The sequence below is a fragment of the Ursus maritimus genome, unplaced genomic scaffold, assembly GCF_017311325.1.
Source record: "Ursus maritimus isolate PB19 unplaced genomic scaffold, ASM1731132v1 scaffold_7, whole genome shotgun sequence".
Taxonomy (NCBI): Eukaryota; Metazoa; Chordata; class Mammalia; order Carnivora; family Ursidae; genus Ursus; species Ursus maritimus.
In genome coordinates, this window is record NW_024426885.1 from 67,806,843 (window position 1) to 67,830,634 (window position 23,792).

Consider the following 23,792-nt stretch of genomic DNA (forward strand, 5'->3'; position numbering starts at 1 on the left):
ATGTATATTTTTTTAACCACTAAATTAACTTTTATCTACTTTACAAGGAAATAAAAGAATGCATTTTAAAAGCATGTTACTGTGTCCTGCAGGTTAGTGCCAATTTTGGACTTTGATATTTGCGTAGGAAAGTCATAACAGGGAAAAGACAAAACAAGATTTAAAAAAACTCAGTTTCAAAAGAGAAGAGATGTATAGGGCTATACGTCGAGGAAACAGATGTTTCTCCGTGTCCCAAAGAATACTGGTGTCCCAGTTTGTATCCTCGATGTGGAGAGCTCTGGGCTTATAATTGTTGTCAACTGTCCACTTGTGTGAGGATTTTTACACTTTTAACCTCTCTGCTCATTGACCTTCTCACCCCACAGCTCTGTGGTAGAACTATTTTGGCCTCATTTTCTGACTCTGCTATTGCAGAGCTGACATGTAGGGAAGCCGGTTGCTGTGTCCATCTGACTTGCCATAGGTAGCTTTTTCAGCCCTAAGCCGGTTTGTGAGTTGACTAAAACTTTGCACTTGTGAATTAATAGAGAAGTTTAAAACTTCCCTATTTACCACTGGTTCTTTCATGATAACACTTTTGCCAACTTTTTCACATGAAAAATTAAGGCAATTGTATGTGAGCTTTTTCTGCTTCTGAAGCTGGGTAGAACCCTCACTACTCTCATAACCGCACAGTATACTTTCATCACGACATGAGCTTTTTCTTACTATTTCAGACTGTCCTTATTTCCTCAGCCACACCTATTGTGCAATACTCCATCCAATGTGAGAGTAGTGCTCAGAGATATTTAAGAAACACCTGATTGCAGCAAACATTGCAGCACTCATTACCTACAGCGTCCTACTCGTTATTCTCAACTTCCAAGATGGGGAAGTGTAAGATCCACCCCTTGCGTCCATGGAATTGAAACGAAGGCATGGCAATAAACAATTACAGTTGAGATAAGGGCAATGACTGAATCCTGCACAGTGTGTTGTGGGAGGAACGGGAAGGAGCACCTGACCTGTTCGGGGCTTCAGAGCAGGTTTTTAAGATGAAAGTGACACCTGAGCTGAGTTTTTGAGGTGTGACTGGGGGATGAGGGAGGAGAGGAAGACTGGCCTAGGCGTCCATGTAAGAAAGCCACTCCTTTGCATGTTTGGGAGAACCAAGTAGTTAGGTAAGTGTGGAATAAAGGAGACGTGAGAAACAAAACTAAGGAGGTAGGCAGAAGGTACTTCCTAGGGGGGCGTTATATATCAGGTTTACACACCCGTAAGGATAAAATCTTCACTTTCTAACGGAACACTTCAGGATGATCAGATTTGTATTTTTGAAAGTCTAAGAAGACGAGATTTCTGGAGTGGTTATTTGTGTGGATAACCTGTACTTGAGTAGAGACTGCAGGAGGAGAATCTGATTGGAGAAGGAATCTGATGCCGAAAGCATGGAGATCAGCAGAACACTATTGCAGGAATTCAGAGAAGTGATGAAAGCCTGAGGCAATGGCAGTGAGCCTGGGGAGAGGGGAGATGGGTGAGTTTGTGTGATATTTAGGACCGTGGAAATGCCGTGGCGAAGGAAAAGGAGGTTTCTGTGATTTGGCACCTGGGTGAGTGTTGATGCCTTTGCTGATAGGAAATCTGGGAAGAGGAACAGGTTTAGTCAGGGTAATATAATAATTTCAGTTCGGGATGTGTTCAGTGTGAGATGCCAGTGGTAAAATTAATGATTTTTAACTTATGGATTACTATGTTATGGACCTGATACATCACAAGATGTGGGGGAGACATCCAGATAGATTTAGAAATATGGTACCAGAGCAAAAGAGGAAGGTCTGGTCTAAATACATGGATTCGTCAGACATCAGCAAGTAGATTGTATGTGAAGCCATAAGTCTGCCTGCAATCTTTGAATGAGACCACAGAATGAAAAGAAGACTGAGGTGGAGAATTACTGGCATACTTAGAACCCTGACTATGGCTTCCTGTTAAATCTGAATGAAAAATCTGGATTCCTTACAATATCTTACAAGACTTCATAATTGCTACCTCCCTGATTTTACTCATCCTGTGCACTGCGCTTCAACCACCCCGGCCTTCCGTTTCTCAGAAAGTAAGCATGCTCTCCCAAGAGTGCTCGCTGTTCCCTCTGTGTGGCATGCTGTTTTCCCGGAAATTTGCATTGCTACTCTACCCTCCCTCCCCCCCGTTTTTTGGTTTGTTTGTTTGGTTGGTTGGTTGGGTTTTTTTTTGAGGTCACAGCTCAAATATCACCTCTCAGAGAGGCCTTACCCAGCCATTCAATCTAAAGTAGCTGTCCAGTCACTCCTCCTTATAACTCTATTTTCTTTATATCCCCTTTCCAGTGTTGTGCTACAGTAGTCTTGTATTGACTCTCAAAGCTGATTGTTAATTTTCCATGATGTTTGTGAGCCCATTGTTGGAACACAGCTGTTATTAAAAATTAAAGATTAAGTTTTATAAATTTACAGTTAAATACAAAAGTAACAAATACTCGAAACTCGGCATTTCCTAATTTTTTTACTAGATTTTTCTATTATCTACTCTTTTGAGGTTATTTATGTCTATGATACTTTGAGATGGAAATATAATCATGGCTACTACACATCTCTCCCCAGCTCTGTGTTCAGTGAGGTCATGTCAGTAGCTTGACATCTACCATGGTGGGAGTGTAAATGCCACAGAAATGGCGAATGCTATAAGTCAGGGCCCTCATGTAAACACTCACCAGCATGCTGCTGCTAGTATGCCTAAGTAAACTTGCTGTCTTTCCTTAAGGAAGTGTAGGCTCCTTCATTACACATTCTTTGTCTTGTTCATGCTTTATTCGCAGCCTGTAGAACAGTGCCTGGTACACTGTGGGCTTTCCATAACTATCTGTTGAATGAATGGATCCTCCAGAGCAGTCTGAAGGGAGATACAAGGAGAAGGCTGTTTAGCTACAAATAAGGGAGAGCTGCTATAAAAAGTAAGAGTGAGAAACAAAGGGGGGAAATAAACTACACCTTCTTTTTTGGGTTCCTCTTTGTATTGTGTTCCTAGATAAGTAGCCATGTAAATATATTTATTTTCTGATGGTAAATACTTCTCCATCATGGTTTAGGGGAGGCCAATGAATGAGTAGTTAACTCTCAACACCAGCTGCCTGTAGGAATCACTTGGAGTACTCTAAAAAAGCATTCTGGGGGCGCCTGGGTGGCACAGCGGTTAAGCGCCTGCCTTCGGCTCAGGGCGTGATCCCGGCGTTGTGGGATTGAGCCCCACATCAGGCTCCTCCGCTATGAGCCTGCTTCTTCCTCTCCCACTCCCCCTGCTTGTGTTCCCTCTCTTGCTGGCTCTCTCTATCTTTGTCAAATAAATAAATAAAATCTTTAAAAAAAAAATAGCATTCTGATGCCCAGGTACCTTTCACAGACCAAATTAATCAAGAATCTCTAGGGGCACCTGGGTGCTCAGTCAGTTAAGTGTCTGACTCTTTATCTCAGGTCTCGGTCTCAGGGTGTGGAGGCTACTTAAAAAAAAAAATCTCTAGGGGGACCTGGGCAACAGTATATTTTTAAAGTGCCCAGGTTATTCTCATGCGCAGTCTGGAGTAGAACCTATTGGATTAGACATCGGGGTAGGACCAGATTGGGGGCAGTTTGAGCTTGAGCCTGTGAATATTGGGGAGCCATCATCAGCAGGGTTCAGGAAGTGGCTTCATTCAGTAATTTATTTTTTTCATTCTACAATGATTGAATTCTTACTAGGAACTGGGACTACAAAAGCATATAAGACACATTACCTACACAGACAAGAAGTTTATAGTCTTGTAGGGGCGATACCAATCCCGGTTAATGAAGCACTTTAGATGCTGTCGTGAAAGGCTCAGTCAAGGCTCAGAGGAGAAGGTGATCAGTTCAGTCTAGGTTGAGGGGAGAGTTGGGAATGGTACACGGAGGTAAACAGGAGCTGTGGTTGATGGCTACGTATTTCCAGATGAACAGTGTGGAAGGGTCTCTCTTTCTCCATCTCTCTCTCCTCTCTCTCTGTGTCTCTGTGTTTGTGTGTGTGTATATATATGTATGTATGTACATGTATACGTATTTGTAAATATTTTATATGTTCATGTATATATTGATATATATGGTATATATTTGTCTCCCCAGATGATTCTGATCCTTTTCTCTTTCCTTCCCCAAGACCACTAAGTGGAAAGTCTCTGTGTCCCCTTTTATCCCTAAAATTATATAGTATATAATGGTAGTTTATTGCATTGTACCAAGTCTGAGTCTATATATAAACTATTGTTTTACTAATGAGAAATGTGAAATTTGAGAAGGTTCTTGAAACTCAGAAGTAAGAGTATAGTATGTTACAAGGACTGCAGTTTTACACCAGAATCTAAAGCTTAGATTTTTCCCACATATATTCTCTATATATGTGGGCATTAAAATGTTCATGTTTGCATACTTCACATGTTTTACATGCTACCCTTTTTGTATTGAAACTCGTAAATGCTCTTCTGTTTATATTCTCCCTATGCCTCGTCATGTCCTCAGTTTAACAGTCTGCATCTTTTTCCGTTACTTCAACATTTAGTCATTCAGTTATGCATTTGGAATATCCAAATGCAGCTTGATGCTTGGAAATACAAAGAGGATATGTGTTTCCCATTTCAAGAGAATTGCATTTTAGGGAGACAGACATGTGAACAATTGCAGGGTTATGGCTACATACCCTAATAGATGTAGGTGGTAAGTAAAGACATTCTAATGAGAAGGGCAGAATCAATCCCTGTGGGCAGCTCAAGGAGGGTTTTCACAGCTGTGATGCCTGAGCAAGGATGACAGAGGAACAAAAAGGCCTTTGGGGCCCAGAGATGAGCGTGTGCCAAGGGCCAGAAGAAATTCCGCTCTGAATTGTATTAGGGAAATGCAAATCACTTGCTATTGAATAGACCTTGAGCATGGTGGCCTTGAGTCTGCAGAGGGAAGGACAGGCCAGGTCATTCTGTGATACCAGAAGTGGCTTAGGTCTTAATTCTAAAGGAGGTGGGGAGTCATTGAAGTATTTTAAGCAGGGAACAATTTGGTCAGAATTGTGTTTTGAGAAGAGCACATGGCAGCATGAAGGGTTGATTCAAAGGGGCAAGGAGACCAGTGAGGAGGCTATGGTGGTAAAGTGCCCAGGCTGGACCTGTGACTGAGTAGTCCTGCTACATCCTTAAAGGCCACCTGGACAGGATTAGATGGATGGTGTGTAAGGGTGAGGGAGGAGGGGTCTAGGATAAGGCAAAGGGAGGTACAAGGTACGGTGGTTGTTGAGATTTCTGGGAAATAATCGGGTTGTAGGATTGTGCAGAGAAGAAATGAGCTCAGTTTGGGGAAGCCCAATGGTGAAGTGTTTGCAACTAAATGTGTCTATGAGGAGCTCACATGGGCGAAGAGAACAGAGCAGGAGATTCAACAGCGTGTATAATTAGTATCTAAAGCCCGTCGAGTAGGTGTGAGGACTCAGCACGGTGTATGAAGGTAAGAGGGTTGGAGATGTTAACATTAGGGAAATGGGAGGAAAGAAGACATATGCTAGTTTTGGGGGGAAGTTTTCCCCTCAGGTTGAGAGTCGCTGGTTTAGAGCAATGAGGTGGATCTTCTGCTGTGACAAGAGTCGTGAATTAAAAACCAAAGTAGGAAAATTTCGGGGTGGTTGGAGGGAAAGGAGGGCACCCTTGAGAATGGTGTCAGGCCGGAGGGAGGTCTAGGAAGATGAAGACTAGAAAGAGACCAGGGTTTAATGATTAAATTTGAAAGAAATAATGCATTTTCTTAAAATAGCAGTGCATGAAAAATAATTCAGATGTCCGTTATTAAAAAATAATGCGGTGGAAGAAACTTAAATGAAAGGGAAGCGTTTATAACATGAAGTGGAAAAATCAGGTGGCAAATCAAAATGTATGTGTGTCAGGGGAGGGAATGTGTCTACATGCCCAGAGAAAAAGCATCCACTAAAATGGACCCTGGGTCATTGGACAACAGGTGATTTTAATTTTCTTCTGTGTGCTTTACTGGGTCTTCTAGATTTTTATAATGAACATATAGCACTTTGGTAATTAGAAAAAAATTATTTTTTGGCTTTAAAACATTTTATTGGAATCCTTTTGATAAAACCCTGTGCCTGTTAAAGTAAAGAAGTAGAAGTGACCTAATTGCTATTTAAGTGCCCCAGAGTCTCAAAGCACTTTTTCCCCAGTAAGTTGACAGTTGCTCTCACAGGTTAATGCAGAAAAGATGTAAGTTCCTACGCTCTGCCCAACCCCAGAGAGAAGACAGCCTCATGTCAGCAAAACCCATGGTAGCCAGGGAGAAGGGATGTGGCTCTTGGCTTCTCATCTCAGATGGAAGTGGCAGGAACCAGGCATGACCAGGCATCCCCACCCTCTCAACAGCACTTCTCCAAGAGGGTAAAGACCAAACCTCAGCCCTTCAGTCACCAGGGGAAAAAATGTATTTGAAGAAGTTGGGGGACACAAAGGCGATCATGCCTCCACTAAAATGTTTTTAAACAATATTTACTGCAGGAAAATGCTCATAACATTCGAAAAGGCAAGGTAAACTGTATTTGGCATGGTCCACGTTTTGAATAAAAACTATATATTTGTGTAGCTGTGAATGAAAAAAAATAAGGAAACTGGGAAGTGGTAAAGAGTAGTTATTCCTGGGGTATAAAATCATGGGCAATTTGTATTTACTTGTATGTTTCCAAACTTTCCATACACGGTGAGGAGTGTAGGAGAGAGGTTAGGAGCAAGGTCTGTGAAGCCATAAGGCTCAAGTTTGAATCATATCTCTGCCCTTTGCGGGCTGTGGAAGCCTGAGTGAGTTATTTTGCTTCTCCATGCCTTGGTTTTCCCATTGTTATATCTTTCCCGTATTAAGGAAGAGTGTCTTGGAATAGTGCCTGACACTTAGGAAACAACTGTACATGTTACCTATAATTATCATTATTACTATTATTACTTTTATAATCAGAAAAACAAAATTGTAAGAATTAACAATTCAGAAGTCATTGGTAGCCCGATAAACAGTGATTTCAAGGGCTGCTTGGTTGGAAGTTGAACGATAGGGAGTCAAAAGTGGGTGAGAAAGTAGTCATAGCGAGTACAGACTGCTTGCCCATAGCTTCTGTGGGAGCACTTATTTCTTAAGTGAATTTTCCTTTTATTTGCACCCATGTAGTTTGATTTGATTTGACATAATTTCGAATTTCTATCGTATGCTTTAATTTTTAAGGCTAAGTAGAAGAGGCAGACAAAACATTTATCAATGTGCTTGATAAAATTGGTCAGATAAAGTTGCTCGTAAAGTTGCTCAGATTATTCTAGAGCTTAGTGTCTCAATCTTTGCTATCTTTGTTAACTTTCCCAGAGGGGTACTGGCTTTACAAAGATCATAAGCAGAAATAATAAAGTATTATAATTCAACATCCATTTTTTGACCACAACTATCATTACATTTCCTTTTCTTAGTATAGGAAGACCTCTTATCAGTGCACTCTGCTCTTGTTCATATGTCATAGCATAAAAATGCTGGCATAGATGAAACCTTACCAGTGTAGTTTCTAATCTGTCCTAATTAACTTTATAGTATGTGCATTACTTTCTTTCATTTGCCTTACCCACAGAAGGAGCTCAAAAAATGGGATGAATTTGAAGATATTTTAGAGGAGAGGAGGCATGTCAGTGACTTGAAATTTGCAATGAAATGCTACACACCTCTTGTCTATAAGGGAATTACTCCTTGCAAGCCAAGTGATATTAAATCTAGTGTTCTCAATTCTGAAGAGGTTCGTTATGTCATTAAACAGGTAAGTGATTCCCTCTTCAACCACAGCCAGATTTGTTCATTGTCAACAAGGAACAACACAGGTTTGAGCTGCACAGGTCCACTTATACATAGATTTTTTTCAATAAATACAGTACAGTACTGTAAATGTGTTTTCCGTATAGTTTTCGTAAGAACACTTTCTCTAGCTTATTTTATTGTGAGAATACAGTATATAATGCATGTAACATCAAACATATGTGTAAATCAACTGTTTATGTTATTGGTAAGGCTGTCAGTCAACAGTAGGCTATTAATCAAGTTTTGGGGGAATCAGAAGTTACACGTGGATTTTCAACTACATGGGGGGTTGGCACCCAGCCCCCACATTGTTCAGGGGTCAACTGTAGTCTGACAGGGAATGATGACAGTTGTACAGTCAATTACAATGAAATATGATACAAGACATGCTAGTGGGAGCCCAGTGTACAGGGGCACTAATTATAGGGCAAATAATTTTGTGTAAGGAATTAGAAAAGTGATTTTTTTTTAAATGATGCCTAAAAGATGGTTAGAGGTTTTCCAGGTGAAGTGGGTGAAGAAGTATTCCTAGCAGAGCAAATAACTTTTTCCCCATGGTTAAATCTCACTGCACAATAAAATTGCTGGAGAAACTTTCAAGAATCCCTGTGCGTAGATCTCACCCCCATATGAATTAAATCAGAATGTTGGGGAAGGAGCCAGACATCCTAGTAGTAGTTTTTAAAGAAGCCCAGTGGAGGGGCGCCTGGGTGGCTCATTTGGTTAAGCGTCCCACTCTTGGTTTCGGCTCAGGTCAGGTTCTCAGGGTCGTGAAATCGAGCCCCTTATAGGGCTCCATGCTGGGTGTGGCACCTGCTTAAGATTCTCTCTTTCTCCCTCTCCCTGACCCTACCCAACCCCCACTTGCATTCTCTCTTCTCAAAAAAAAAAAAAAAAAAAAAAGAAGAAGGCCATTTGGTTCCAAAGTATAGCAAAGTTTGGGAACCACCAGCATATTTTAACAACTAGAGAACATGCATAGTCCCAGTACTAGAAGCAGTTCAGTATGATGAGACTGAAGAGAGCAAAGAAGGGGTAACATGGTAAGAATTTAGAGACAGGGGCCACATCACAGAGGGTTTTATAAACCATCCAGAGGGGGCATCTGGCTCAGTCATTTGAGCGTCTGACTTCAGCTTGAGTCATGATCTCAGGGTCTTGAGATCAAGCCCCCCCGTTGGGCTCCCACTCAGTGGGTAGTCTGCTGGAGATTCTGTCTTCCCCTCTTCCTTTCCCTTTGCGCTCCCCCTACTCGTGCTCACTCTCTCTCGCTCTAAAAATAAATAATAAATAAAGTAAATCTTATAAACCATCCGGAGGAATTAGATTTTATCCTACATACGGTGCAAAGCCATTGAAAGGTTTCAGGTCGGAGTGTGGCCTGATCAATTAATGTTTTAGAAACACCATTCTGCAACAAAGGAGACAGAAGTTTGGTTATGACACTCTTCCAGTAATCCCTTTGTGAGATCACAGTTGCCTAGACTGTGGTTGTAGAAACAGAGATGGACAGATTTAAGAAATTTAAGGTGTAGGGGTACCTGGGTGGCTCAGTCAGTTAAGTGTCCGAGTCTAGATTTCACCTCAGATCATGATTTCAGGATCGTGAGATTGAGCCCTGTATCGGGCTCCCTGCTGAGCATGGAGCCTGCTTAAGATTCACCTTCTGCCGCTCCCTCCTCCTCTCTCGTTCCCTGTCTTTAAAAAAAAAAAAAAAAAAAAAAAAGGAAAGAAGGAAGGGAAAGAAAGATTGATTTCAGAGGTGGAGTATAATAGGGTGAATGACGGGAAGGAAGAGAGAGACAGGATGACAGAAGCATTCACTGAGATAGGGAATTTAGGAGAGGGAATGGGCTTAGGAGAAAAGCTAAGGTCTGTTTTGGACGTGTCATTTGCAGACATCAAATAGAAGTGTTCAATGGGCACGATTACCGCTTCTTCATGGCTGGCCCTCCCTGTCACTTTGTCCAGGTGCTCCCAGGCTTTGAGGTTTACCTTTAGATACTGTTCTCCATTGACTTTTTTTTTTAAAGATTTATTTATTTGAAATAGAAAGTGAGTGAGAGAGAGAGAGAGAGCACACAACAGGGGCAAAGGGACAGGAAAAGCAGACTCCCCTGCTGAGCAGGGACCCCAGCGTGGAGCTTGATCCCAGGACCCCCAGATCATGAGATCAGATGCTTAACTGACTGATCCACCCAGGCGCCCCCCCCCATTGATTTTTAAATGGAATTTAGTCAGGCCTACAACCTCAGAGAAATTCTTTATCTCTGCTGTTTTCTTCTTTTTAAAAATTTTTTTTAAAGATTTTAGTTATTTATTTGAGAGAGAGAGAGTGAGAGAGAGAGAGAGAGAGCACGAGTTGGGTGAGGAGCAGAGGGAGAAGCAAACTCCCTGCTGAGCAGGGAGCCTGACTCGGCGCTCAGGCCCTGACTCCAAGATCATGACCTGAGCCGAAGGCAGACACTTCTCCGACTGAACCACCCAGACTCCCCTGTCTGTTTTCTTCTAATTTGGGCATATGACCTATCCTCCTAATCCTTTTGGTTCAATCTGTCTGTCATGATTTATCATGGGGAAACTATTAGTCCTCTCTGACTGGACCTATTTCATAAGTGAAGTAAAGTTTCCTTGTCGATTAGAAGCTAAAGACAGTGGTTCTCAATACTGGCTCTTTGTTAGAATCACCTGGAGAACTTTTATAGAAAGTTAACTGTTATTTTCCACTAGTACGGAAACTCCATGAAGACAATTTTTATCTCTCTTCTGACTCTCTTTTTTTCCCCTGTATTCTATTATTTTATCTCTTTTTTTGCTGTATTCCTAGTGCCTAGCACATAGGTGCATTTGATAAGTATTTCCTGAATGAATGAATGAATGAATGAATGAATGTATGAATGAATGAAAGAAAAAAATGCTTTTGTCCTGTCCACAGAGATTCTGATGTAATTGGTCTGGAATAGGACCCAGGCATCTTTTTCTTTTTCTTTTTTAAAAGCTCCCCAAGTAATCCTAATACAGAGCCAGGTTAAGCGTAACTGATACAAGCCAGTGTTTCTCAAACTTGGCTGTGCTGCTGAGAGAAAAAAAAATCACTTAATGTAGGTAGACTGGAATTGTTATAAACTCAGGGTTATGCAACACAACTGGGCCCTCTGTGTTACCCAAGAATTCCTCGTTTCCCCAGGGAGCTCTCCCGGTCTCCAAAATGGGAATGTCATTGTCACCCATATTCTTTCTGAGCCTCCAACCTTGGCCCCTTACCCTCAAGAGGTGACATTTCTTCCTACTTCACAAAGAAAATGTAAACCATTATATGACAGCTCTCAGCTTCCTGTGATCAAGCTGCTAATTTACCTGCACTGATAGCCTCAGTCTCTTCTTCCCTCCTGTTAAAAAGGGACAGGGAGCTCTTTCTCCTGTTGGGAGTTCAATCCCTCCCCTGCTCCTTTGCTCTGAACTTCACCTGCTCCGTCCTGCTCAAGGACTTTGCTTTATTGTCTGTCCCCTCAAATGTCTTCAACTTCTTCCTCTTCATTAGCTCTTTACCATCATCACTGAACTTGTTCCATCCTCTTCCAGCTGAAATCAGCCTCGTTTGGGCATATTGCTTCTCCCCTATGACTCAGCATTTCCTTTCCCACTTCTGCTCTACTCCTGGAAGAAGTCGGCTGTGTTTGCTATACTTGGGACTGTACTTTCTCACCCTCCGTGTATATGCAGCTCATTGGGATCCAGTTTCTAACCCACTGTAATTGCTCTTCCCAAGACTGTGAGTGATTCCTTCCTGATGGCTGAAATCAACCTTGTTGACATCCTTCATAGCCTTTGGCTCACTCTCCCACCTTTCTTTCTGTGATACCATATTCTCCCCCCTTATCCACCAAATCTTTTTTTTTAAGATTTTATTTTTAAGTAATCTCTACACCCAATGTGGGGCTCGAACCCACAGTCCCGAGATCAAGAGTTGCATGCTTCAACTGAACCAGCCAGGTGCCCCCCCCAACCAAATCTTGTTGATCTTTCCTCAGTTGTCTTTATGGGCTTCTTTTCCTTTGCCTGTCTCTTTAAATGCTGCTGTTCCTCAAGATTTTGTTCTAATCCCTTCTTATTTTTCCTGCTCACTGGGCAGTTTTATTTATTACCAGAATTGTAAATACCTTCCTTATGCTGATGTCTCCCTACTATATTATATTATTATAATAATTTGCTATTATAAATAAATAACAATATGTAGTAAATAATAATTGGTATCTATTGCTTCAGCCCAGATCTCTTTTGAGTTTCATACATATATTTTTATGTCTACTGGAATACCTACTTGGAAAATCCAAAAACATCTCACATTCAGGATGTCTGAATCAAGCTCTTTGACCCTCCCACTCCCACCACTGTACCGTGTGCATCCCCCCACACCCAGTTTTGCATATCTCCAAGAACGGCCTCTCCATATGCCTGCTGCCCATACCAAAAATCTGGGTGCCGTCTTCAGCTTCTTGCTTTCCCTTCCTGTGCTGTCAGTCACTAAGAGCTGGCAATTTGCTCTCCTCAATTGCTCTTGTCTGTTTCTTTCCATCTCTGCTGCCAACTCAGGCTGCCTTAGTCTCACGGAATGCAATGCAGCCATTGAAGGGCTTTTAGCTTGGGAAAGATGAGATCACTTCTGCATTTAAGATACCACTCAGGGGCGAATGGGTGGTTCAGTCAGTGAAGCATCTGCCTTCAGCTGAGGTCACGATCCCGGGGTCCTGGGATCAAGCCCCATGTTAGGCTTCCTGCTCAGCAGGGGAGTCTGCTTCTCCCTCTCTCTCTGCCCTTCCCCCTGCTTGTGTTCTCTGTCCCCCAAATAAATACATACGTAAAATCTTTAAAAAAAGAAAAGAAACCACTCAGGTTTGTGATGTGAAGAACAGACTGAAAAGGGACAACACTGGGACAAGGAGTTATAAAGCTATTGCTCATCTTTTAATCTTATCTAAGGTTTCCAAGAAGAAGAATCTGGAAGGATATACATATCTGTTGGGCAAATGAGAAGCCCGATTGCACAGAATAAGAGCTCAGGTCATTCTCTGCTTCTCTGCTTTCCTCCAATCCTAGAGAAGGCCATGCCTTCTGAACAGACCAGCCTACTCACCTGTGTCCTTCATCTGCCCAATTCTTTCAGATCCCCAGGGGACTAGTGTGTCCTCCTCTTCAGCCTTCTGCACAGGCTTAGCTGGCATCAGCACTTCCTGGTGAGGGGAAGGCCCTCTCAGCCATGTATTCATTCTTTTTAATGCTCCATTTCTTCTTCCTTTCTCATCCCAGCTCCTCAAACGTGTAGTGAGTCCTTTGCCGTTCACTTCCCACTTGCAGCAGGTTGCTGTACTCCAGTAAAGGTTACCGTGGATCTCCAAGTGACCCAATCCAAGGGGTTCCTTTAGTCTTCGCTGCATCTTTACTGTGTCAGTTTTTGTTGGACACACTCTCCTGCAGGACTGTCCTACCTTGACATTTATGGCATCACACAGTACAGTTCTCTTATCATCTTCCTTGTTAATCTCTTTATGAGTTCTTCCATCCGCTGGTTAAGTATTTCTCAAGGTTGAACCCGCAGCCTTCTTATCTTCATCCCTGCAGTCTCCCTGGTCCGTTTTATCCACTCCCGTCATTTCCATTTTCATCTGTAGTCTGGTGATGCCCAAACAGGATCTCTAGCCTTGGCTAGATTATCAGGGTTCAGACTCTTCTCTCCAATTGTTCTACTCCCTGCAGGTCAGCTACTTTATATGTCTCCAGACACCTCAAAATCAGTATATCTGCCTTCTCAACCCCTGCACCACATTGCCTTCTAGCCCTGCTCTCTATCCCGAATTTCAGGATGGCCCCACCATCCATTCTGTTGCCCGAAACAACTGAGCTTCTCACTGCCCTTCCCCTTCCCTTCAGCACCTATTATTGCTTTTTGGGGGGTCTTTTCCGTCTCCGGTGAGCTATTTTGATAGTTTTCCAAGTGTACTCCCTTTTCCTAGGCTGGTTTCCTGAAATCCATCCTTACCACCAATCCATTGATTCCTCTATTTCCTTGAAAAAGATAAAATATGGAGCTAAGAGGATGATTATCCATTTGGGAAGGTACTAAGTGCCACTGAATTGTTTAGTTTGAAATGGCTGATTTTATGCTATGTTAATTTCACCTCAATTATTTTAAAAAAGAGAAGCTATTTCTCCACTGCATGTAATTTAGGAAGTTGGGATTCCACGTCCTACCCTCTCATCTTCTGGGCCTCATCCTAAAGCAGAACATTCTCCTCTGCTAAGGATAAATATTATTTATCACATAGACGCCATTCTTTTTCACCATGCTTGCTTAAGGCATCAAATTAGAGTTCCCTGAGGACAGAAATGGACTTATTCGTCCCCATCCCCAGGCCTAGCACACAACCAACATTTTGTTCTCTTTACAAAAGATGTGGTATGCCTTCGGAATAGAGTTCCAGTGTAAGATCATTGACTTTACTAGTTAACCTTTGATACTTCGGAGAGTTTTGTCCCAGTGACCTGTGTATGCGGTATAGTCCGAATGGTTACTTCAACCTAAACTTGTATTTTTACCTTGTATGTTACCTTGTATATTACCTTGTAGTAGCATGGAGCAAGCAGATGGAGTGCTGCAGCCATCTGCTGAAAGAAACTGCCAAATATCTGTGCTAGCACACTAGTTAGTTCATGGGCAACAGCTTATTTTAGAGAATTTGGCTGTAAGCTTATTAACAAATCAAATGGAAAGGTGAGATACTCTCCTAGAGAGCCTATTCTTTTTGAATTGCCAGTCTTTGACGTTGTCGAAATAGGATCATTTATCTACTTGAGTTATGTTGGAAAATAAATTATGTGAAACTAAATGAGGAAGAAAACGTCGCATTTTTGAGCTATGTAATATTGGTCCATTTGGAACTAGTCCTAGCACTTTGAGTGAATAGAGTTCTGGCTTCTTTTCTTCAGAGACGTATCCCTGCTTTCCCTTTCCTTCTAGCTTTCCAAGGAATCCCTTCAATCCGTCGATGTCCTCCGAGAGGAAGTTTGTGAGATTTTGGATGAAATGAGCCACAAACTGCGTCTGGGAGCCATCCGGTTTTTTGCCTTTGCCCTGAGCAAAATATTTAAACAAATTTTCTCAAAAGTGTGTGTAAATGAAGAAGGTATTCAGAAAGTGAGTATTGCTTGTTTAAAAACAACCTCTTCTACCCCTTAACGATTTCATCAACTCCAGGACCTCTCACTTTGCACTAAATGAGCAGGCCCTCGTCAGCAGGCGTCCAGGCTGGGCAGAAAAAAAGGCTTTGCTTCTCTGGGGGGTGATATTTTTTACTTTCAGACCTACAGACTTCAGACTAACTCACTTAGTCAGGTAAGACTTACAGACTAACCTCACGTCAGATGTCCGCCATGCTACAGAAATAATACCAAGAATTTCTGTGTATGATCCACCTGGTCCCCTTACAACATTTTCCTTATCCTCCCCTCAATACTCTGCTGTGTTTTTCCCGTAAACAAGGACATTCCCTTATGGTGCAGTTATCAAAATAAGCAAATCGACATTGATACAACACTAATACACAGTAATAGAGACCTCAGTCGTATTTCGTTGATCACCTCAGTTATATCTTGTATAGCAAAAGAAATCCTACGTCATGTGTTATGTTCAGCTTCCATATCTCTTTCGACTCTTTTAATTTAGAACAATTCCTTAGTCTTTGTGTTTCATATTAGTTTTGGAAAAAAACCAGACCAGTTATTTTATAGCATGTCTTGATTTGGATTTGAGTGATGTTGTCTCAGGATTAGACTCAGGTTGTAGGGCTTGAGCAGGACGCAACATTGTATCCTTCTCAGTGCAACAGATCAAGGAGCACATGGTGGCTGTCTGTCCCCTTACTGGTGGTGGTCACTTTCATCATCTGGTATCAGCTGCATCTCTCCACTTGTAAAGTTACCCTATTTCCCTTGGTAATAAGTATCGTGTGGAGAGATGCTCTAAGAATGGTTCAGGGTCCTGTTTTCCAGCATGGTCTCCTCCACAAGTGTTCACATTGACTGATGATTTTTCCCAAACCAGTTATTACTCTAATGATTGCCAAATGGTGATTTTTCTAATTTCATCTCTCAGGAGTGATTTAACAGTCATGTTATAGTCTGCTTTCTTTTGGAAGGAAGAGCTTTTCCTATTTTTATTCATTTATGATTTTTACTATTCTTTTTCCTCTTACTAAGAAGCTCTTACATCCATTGGCCTTCTTGTACATGTCTTTTAATATTTTATTCAGTCATTTACTTTACTTTCATGTATTTCTTCTTTTTTCCTCCAATGACTATTCTCTAGTTTGTTAAGTTACTCTCTGCCTGCCTCTCTCTCAAAGAATGTTTGGGGGCGCCTGGGTGGCTCAGTCAGTTGAGCATCCAACTCTTGGTTTCGACTGGAGTCATGATCTCATGGGTCATGAGATCAAGCCCTGCGTCTGGCTGCACACTCAGCAGGGAGTCTGCTTGAGATTCTCTCCCTCTGCCCCTCCCCCCACGTGCTCATGCGCTCTGTCTCTCTCTCAAAGAAATAAATGAATCTTGGGGTGCCTGGGTAGCTCAGTTGGTTAAGCATCTACCTTCGGCTCAGGTCATGATCCCAGGGTCCTGGGATCGAGTCCCATGTCAGGTTCCCTGCTCAGCGTGGAGCCTGCTTCTCCCTCTGCCTCTGCCTGCTGCTCTGCCTGCTTGTACTCTCTCTCTTCTCTCTCTGTCAAATAAATAAATAAAATCTTAAAAAAAAAAAAGAAAGGAAGAAATCTTAAAAAAAATGTTTGATATAGCCATCCAGACAATATTGACTGGCCCTGTCTTCTTAACTGATCATACATTATCTTACCTTGGTAAATTATATTTAGATTTCCAAAAAACAGATAACACATTGATCCTGGTGAATATTTTTGAGGCTGATAGCCTACGGAATATATCTGGAAGCTCAAATTCCTTCTAACTGAGGGCACCCATTCTTCCTGGTGGCAAGTCCAGTGTATAAATATAGAAATACCATACCTCTCATTTGTCCTCCTAATTCAGATTTGTTTTTATTAATCTACCTGAGAGACGCTTTGTTCCCTCTTACTGCACACAACCATCTAGCACATTGGTTAACAGCTGGCTTTTTAACTCAGACTCACTTCAGTTCCATTCGCAGCTTGGTCATTGATCAGATGCGTGACCATGTCGCAAATGAGGAACCTAATGTTTAGGCCTTATTTACAAATATGTCACATTAAACAATGCATGGAAAATGCTTAGTATGTAAAATGTTTAATATGGTACCCACCTAATATGTTAGGGATCATCCCTATTATTATTATGATCTATAAAATTTACATTTTTAATGTTCTTGCATTGTGTGAGGTTATTTAACCAGAACTCTGAAATAAGTTTTCTGTATGTAGTAGGGGAGGCAGGAAGACATTATTAACCTTAGTATTCCCTCTGTACATATACCCATTCTTCCGTTTTCTGATGTGCCATGTGATTTTAATAATTGGAAAACTGAAAGTATTCAAACTGTGACATTTATTTTAAAGCTACAACGAGCCATCCAGGAGCACCCAGTTGTCCTGCTGCCCAGTCATCGAAGTTACATTGACTTTCTGATGCTGTCTTTTCTTTTATACAACTATGATCTACCGGTACCAGTCATAGCCGCAGGAATGGGTACGTATTGTTCTTCTCCTCTTTTAATTATAAAAATGACAATATTCATTGAAATGATTTTAACAGTGCTGAGGTACTTGAAGAAGAGGATGCAAATCCCCTCTCCCTTCTACCATTGACCCTGGTGTTCGATAGTCGGGATTAGGTCTCTCCGTGCTGTGCCTCAGTACAGACGGAAACAAGGATATGTGCACATGGGGGTTTGGTTTAGGCTTGAAAAATGAGATACCACCTTTATGTATGACCTGCCTTTGCTTTTCTTAATTGATAATTTATCAGTGTTTATCTCTAAGGTCAGTGAATAGATACAACTTTTTTCTTTTACATATTTTTAATTATGGTAAAATACAGAAAGCATAAAATTTACTGCCGTAACCACCTTTAAGCCTATAGTTCAGTGGTGTTAAGTACATTCACACCGTTGTGCATCCCTCACCGTCTGCCATCCACAGAACTCCACCTGCTTTTCCTCTTGCAGACCTGAAATTCTGTCCCCACTCAACACTAACTCCTCACCCTACTCTCCCCCCGGCCACTGGCCACCAGCATTCGACTTTCTGTCTCTAGGAATTTGGCTCCTCTAGGTACCTCGTATGAGTGGAATCCTACAGGATTTGTCCTTTAGTAACTGGTTTCCTTCACTCAGCATCATGTCCTCAAGGTCCATTCATGTTGCACCATGTTTCAGAATTTTCTTCCTATTCCTAAAGGCCGAGTCCTGTTTGATCGGACGTGTAGAGCACACGTCGTTTATCCATTGTTCTGTCCGTGGAAGCTTGGCTTGCTTCCACCGTTTGGCTATTATGAATAATGCTGCTATGAACATAGGTGTGCAAATACCTGTCTGAGTCTCTGCTTTAAATTCTTCCAGGTATACACCCAGAAGTAGAATTGCTGGGTTGTATGCTAATTTTATTTTTAATTTTTTTGAGGACCACTGTATTGTCTTCCCTAGCGGCTGTGCCATTTCACATCCCACCAGCGTAGTACACGAGGGTCTAGTTTCTCTGCATCCAACACTTATTTTCTTGTGGTTTTGTTTTTGTTTTTTTAATAGTGGCCATCCTGATGGTAGGATGTGGTATCTCAGTGTGCTTTTGATTTGCATTTCTCTGATGACTAGCAATGTTGATCATCTTTTCATGTACTTGTGGCCATTTCTGTATCTTTTTTGGAAAAATGTCTATTCAAGTCCTTTGCCCATTTTTGAATTGGGTTGTTTTTTGTTGTTGTTTCTCTTGAGTTGTAGGGGTTCTTTATATATTCTGGATAATAACCCCTTATCAGATACATGATCTGCAAATATTTTTTCCCTTCTCCCATTAAATTTCTCCCAAAGTTGACTTTGCACTCTATCAATGGATCCTTTGATGCACAGAACTTTTCATTGTGATGTAGCCCAATTTCTTCATCAGTTTCTTTTTTTTTTTTTTAAGATTTTATTTTTATTTATGTGACAGAGAGACAGCCAGTGAGAGAGGGAACACAAGCAGGGGGAGTGGGAGAGGAAGAAGCAGGCTCCCAACGGAGTAGGGAGCCCGACACGGGGCTCGATCCCAGGACCCTGGGATCACGCCCTGAGCTGAAGGCAGACGCTTAACGACTGAGCCACCCAGGCGCCCCTGTCAGCTTCTTTTGTTCTCTGTGCTTTCGGTGTCCTGTCCAAGAAATCGTTGCCACATTTAATGTCATGAAGTTTTACCTCTATGTTTTCTTCTAAGAATTTTATAGTTTTAGGTCTTACGTGTAGGCCTTTGATCCATTTCGAGTTAATTTTGTATACAGTGTAAGATCAAGGCCCAACTTCATGTCTAACATTACAATATTCAGCAGGGTAGGTATACTGTAATTTGGTAGTTTTGTGGTTGCATATATTCTCCTACTGGTGCTTTTATTTCTGTAGGACTGATTCCAAAAAGCAGGATTGCTAAGGCAAATCATTGTTTATCTTCTCCCTTTGGAGGGGGCTGAAAAAGTTGGGATTCAGGCATACACCTTGGTTAATAAATGCAGTCAACAGTAAGGTAAAAATTGCCAGGGACTTAAGTACTTTAAAAGCAGTTTCATCTGTACAGATGCGTAAGGAAGTTCTTTGAAAATTAAGGAAAATGGAAAAAAAGGAGGGTTTTAAAACCCCTGGTAGAATAAAGCATCCCACACTTGCTTTATTTAATCTGTGCCACTAAAAGAAGGCTGATACTTGTACCTCATGGGTGAAAAAGGTGAGAGTTGGGCTGGCCAGGTGGCCAGCATGGAAGACACGTGCCGGTCTGTCATCAAGCAGCAGCACTCCTAAAGAACTCGGCATGGTGATGTGACAGAGCTTGTCACCTTGCCTGCTGTGGCCCCGTCTGTTGCCGGTCTGGTTGTAAATGCGGAGGTGCGTGGGGGCGCACGTGGTAGCCGCCCGGTGGGCCTGCCCACACTGTTCTTTCTCTCCCGTAATTCTATTAGACGTCCCTTCTCACGTGGTTTCAGCTCGGGAAGTATGATTAGCAGTATCATAGCGGTATCTTCCATACATGCAAACTTTCTTAACAGAATGTGAGGTTAGGTATTTATAGAAGTTTCAAGATCCGCAAATAAAGATGAACCCCTTCTTTATTTATTGTTTAGACTTCCTGGGCATGAAGATGGTCGGGGAGCTGCTGCGGATGTCGGGTGCCTTTTTCATGCGGCGCACCTTTGGTGGCAATAAACTCTACTGGGCCGTGTTCTCTGAATATGTGAAGACCATGTTGCGGGTAAAGGCAGATAATTTCCGAATACTTTCAAGCTGCATTTCCTCTCCACTCGAGCTTGAGCTTGCCGTAGGATCTTAAATTCTTCACTCCCGAATGGCCCGCTTGGCTGCTCGTCCCCCTGAAGGAATGTGCATGACCTCCATGGTCCGTTTACCCTGTGCGGCCCTCTTGCTTGAGTGCGCTGTGCGCAGTGTTTGCTCAGAAGGCCGGTGGGGGTGGGGGAGCAGCTTGGGGAAAGGAATCAAAAGAAGCATTTCTCACTTTGAGAGTAGGCAATGGGTTTTGTGTTTGTTTTGTTTTGTTTGTGTTTTCTCTTTAAAGAATGGTTATGCTCCTGTTGAATTTTTCCTCGAAGGGACAAGAAGTCGCTCTTCCAAGACATTGACTCCGAAATTTGGTAGGTCCTTTAGAGACTGAAAGAAGAATACAAACCCAGAAAGTGTGGTGTCATCATAGCTGCTAAATACAGCTTGACACTTTTTTTTTTGCAAGATATTTTTTCTTTATAAGTGTAACTGTTTCTTTAAGTTGTAACTGTTTATATTTACGGGCTTAAGATTTAATGTACACTTCAGGATCTTCCTGTTTTGCATCCGTGTTTGCTCCACATTTCACTACATACAGAAAACCATTTCTTCCTGTTGACAGGTCTTCTGAATATTGTGATGGAACCATTTTTTAAAAGAGAAGTTTTTGATACCTACCTTGTTCCAATTAGTATCAGTTACGATAAGATATTGGAAGAAACGCTTTACGTGTATGAGCTTCTAGGGGTTCCTAAGCCGAAAGAATCTACAACCGTACGTAAAGGAGAACCAGACTTGCTTTTACTTGAATTTAGAGAAAATGCTGGTTTATACACCAACTTCTTTCTGAACTTACTCTTCTTTGTTTCATTTCCTCTGTTATTAGGGATTGTTGAAAGCCAGGAAGATTCTCTCTGAGAATTTTGGAAATATCCACATATACTTTGGAGACCCTGTGTCACTTCGCTCTCTGGCAGCTGGGAGGATGAGTCGGAGCCCATATAACTTGGTCCCAAGGTGCCAGACCTGTGTTTTCGTAATTGACATAGAAATAAGGATGAACATCGGGAAGTGTGGTCGTGATTCTTGAGTTGACTGATCCCTTCTAGGACTGAAACTTGGTTTTCTGAGATCACATATCAGGGAAGCAGAAAGCTTCAGTTAAAGAATTCTGTTTGCAGGGCGCCTGGCTGGCTCAGTCAAGTGGAGTGTGCGACTCTCGATCTCGGGGTTGTGAGTTTGAGCCCCAACTGGGTGTGGAGATTACTTGAAAATTTAAAAAAAATTTTTTAAGAAGAGAATTGTCAAAGAAAACAGTTAGCTGCTCGCTATATCACAATGTGATATATGTCAAATACACGGAGTCAGACCGTGCTGCTCGTTCTTCTCAGGGGAATCAGTACCCTCCTACCTGTGCTATGCACACCACCCTACCCATTCTGTGTTGGGGGGAACACTATTGGCAGGTCAGCCAAAGTATGTGGTGAGTATTATTTTTGATCCTAGAAGGGATTATATGATAATAATGAATGGGAGTGGGTCCCTGTCCTCAAGGTTACAGTTTTATTTTGTTTTGTTTTTTTAAGATTTTATTTATTTATTTATTTGAGAGAGAAAAAGAGAGTCTCAGAGGGTGGGGGCAAGAAGCAAAGGGAGAGGGACAAGCAGACTCCGCGCTGAGCACAGAGCCCAGTGCGGAGCTCGATCCCACGACACTGAGATCATGACCTGAGCTGAAACCAAGAGTCAGATGCTTAACCGACTGGGCCACCCAGGTGCCCCAAGAAGGTTGTAGTTTTATGGGCACAGAAATGTATTAGGTTCTTTCAGGACGCAGGTACAGATACGCACTTGGGTTTTCTTAATTTGGAGAAATACCCCTGGGGAAGTAAGGGAGACAGAAACCACCTGCTCAGCCAGGCTTCCCGGGACGACGTCATTCATAATTCGTGTGTAGCGCCAGTGGGCCCGTGGCCACCAGTGAACGTCACTAGCAGCTTCAGCAGCTCTCAAGCAGATGTTGCTTTTTGCTGCCACGGGCTTTCCACCTCTAGTTCTCAGATCGGGCTAGCCGGTTGTTATTAGGATTGGCCCTAGCTTTCACGTGAAGCTCCCTTCCTGTGTGGTTGCTTTGGGTCCTGAGCGTACGCCTGCTTCATCCAGCTCCAAACCAGCTCCTGGTACCATCCGAGTCCACGTTTGGTGATCCGTGCCTGAAGAATCTGTCAGGCGAGGATCGTGGCAGTACTTGGCAGGTAACCTTGAGCTGCTCAGAAGGGCAGTGTAGCAGCCAGGCAAACTGTATAGCCCATCCAGCACAGATGTGAGCGGTGACCGCGTAACCTGGTAAGCGTGTTCTGGGAGACGGGTGTTCAAAGCACGGTGGACTTGGAGAGGACCGAGTAGTTCCGGCTACTGGGGCAGGCCTCCATTTTCAGAGCAGTGATAGATCTGTTTATAAAGCAGCAGCATTTTTTTTTTGCCTGGAACCAGGAAGACTAAGACTCGGTCCACTTGCGTGCGTTTTGTCACCTCTCAAGAGTGTACCGTAGAGACAGGTGGACAGGTTTCACTCTAGTAAAGTAAAGGTATATTCTGGCATTGTGACCTGAGAGAATTCACTTGGCAGAAAGTAAGAGAAACCTTCCCAGGGGTCTGTCTTCTCCCACCCCACCCCCCTTCACATTAGTGTGGGTAGCAGAGCTGTCATTTGTTCTTCTCTGTTCTTCTCTGTAGGTATATTCCTCAGAGACAGTCGGAGGATGTGCATGCCTTTGTCACTGAAGTTGCCTATAAAATGGAGCTTCTGCAGGTTCAAAACCTGGTTCTGAGCCCCTGGGCCCTGACAGTTGCTGTCCTGCTTCAGAACCGGCCGTCCATGGACTTCGACGCTCTGGTGGAGAAGACTTTATGGCTCAAAGGCTTAGCCCAGGCCTTCGGAGGCTTTCTCACTTGGTCCGGTACGTATGCAGGACTTGTGTGATGAGAGATTTATAGTGAACTACCTGCTGTTCACTCATGAAACCTCTTGAGTCTAGTCGATGCTGGGAACGGCCAGGGATACAAAGAGAAACAAGCCGCAGCCCTGTGCTGCAGCTTCTCCTGGCTCGTGGAAGGCAGGGTGCGTGATTGGTGACGAGGGTCCAGTGAAGTAAACACAGAGAGCTATGGACGGGGCGCCTGGGGGGCTCAGTCGGTTAAGCATCTGCCTTCGTCTCAGGTCATGATCTCAGGGTCCTGGGATTGAGCCCCGCGTGGGGTTCCCTGCTCAGCGGGGAGTCTGCCTCTCCCTCTCCCTCTGCTCATGTGTGTGCTCTCTCTCTCTCTTTCAAATAAATAAATAAAATCTTTTTTTAAAAAAAAAGAGCTATGGACAGACCACAGAGGGTTGCTGAGAGTACTGTGTA

The 23,792-nt window shown here is 42.7% G+C and overlaps 1 protein-coding gene across 1 annotated transcript in view; it reads left to right on the forward strand.

Moving 5' to 3' along the window:
• The window catches only part of GNPAT (glyceronephosphate O-acyltransferase), a 39,721-nt gene that overhangs the window by 905 nt on the left and 15,024 nt on the right, over window positions 1–23,792 (forward strand). Inside the window, exons 2-9 of the mRNA XM_008689544.2 lie at window positions 7,669–7,851; window positions 14,905–15,081; window positions 17,486–17,615; window positions 20,232–20,359; window positions 20,681–20,756; window positions 21,008–21,159; window positions 21,272–21,402; window positions 23,122–23,345. Of these exons, the coding sequence (XP_008687766.1) occupies window positions 7,669–7,851; window positions 14,905–15,081; window positions 17,486–17,615; window positions 20,232–20,359; window positions 20,681–20,756; window positions 21,008–21,159; window positions 21,272–21,402; window positions 23,122–23,345 (1,201 nt within the window). The remainder of the gene's footprint in view (window positions 1–7,668; window positions 7,852–14,904; window positions 15,082–17,485; window positions 17,616–20,231; window positions 20,360–20,680; window positions 20,757–21,007; window positions 21,160–21,271; window positions 21,403–23,121; window positions 23,346–23,792) is intronic.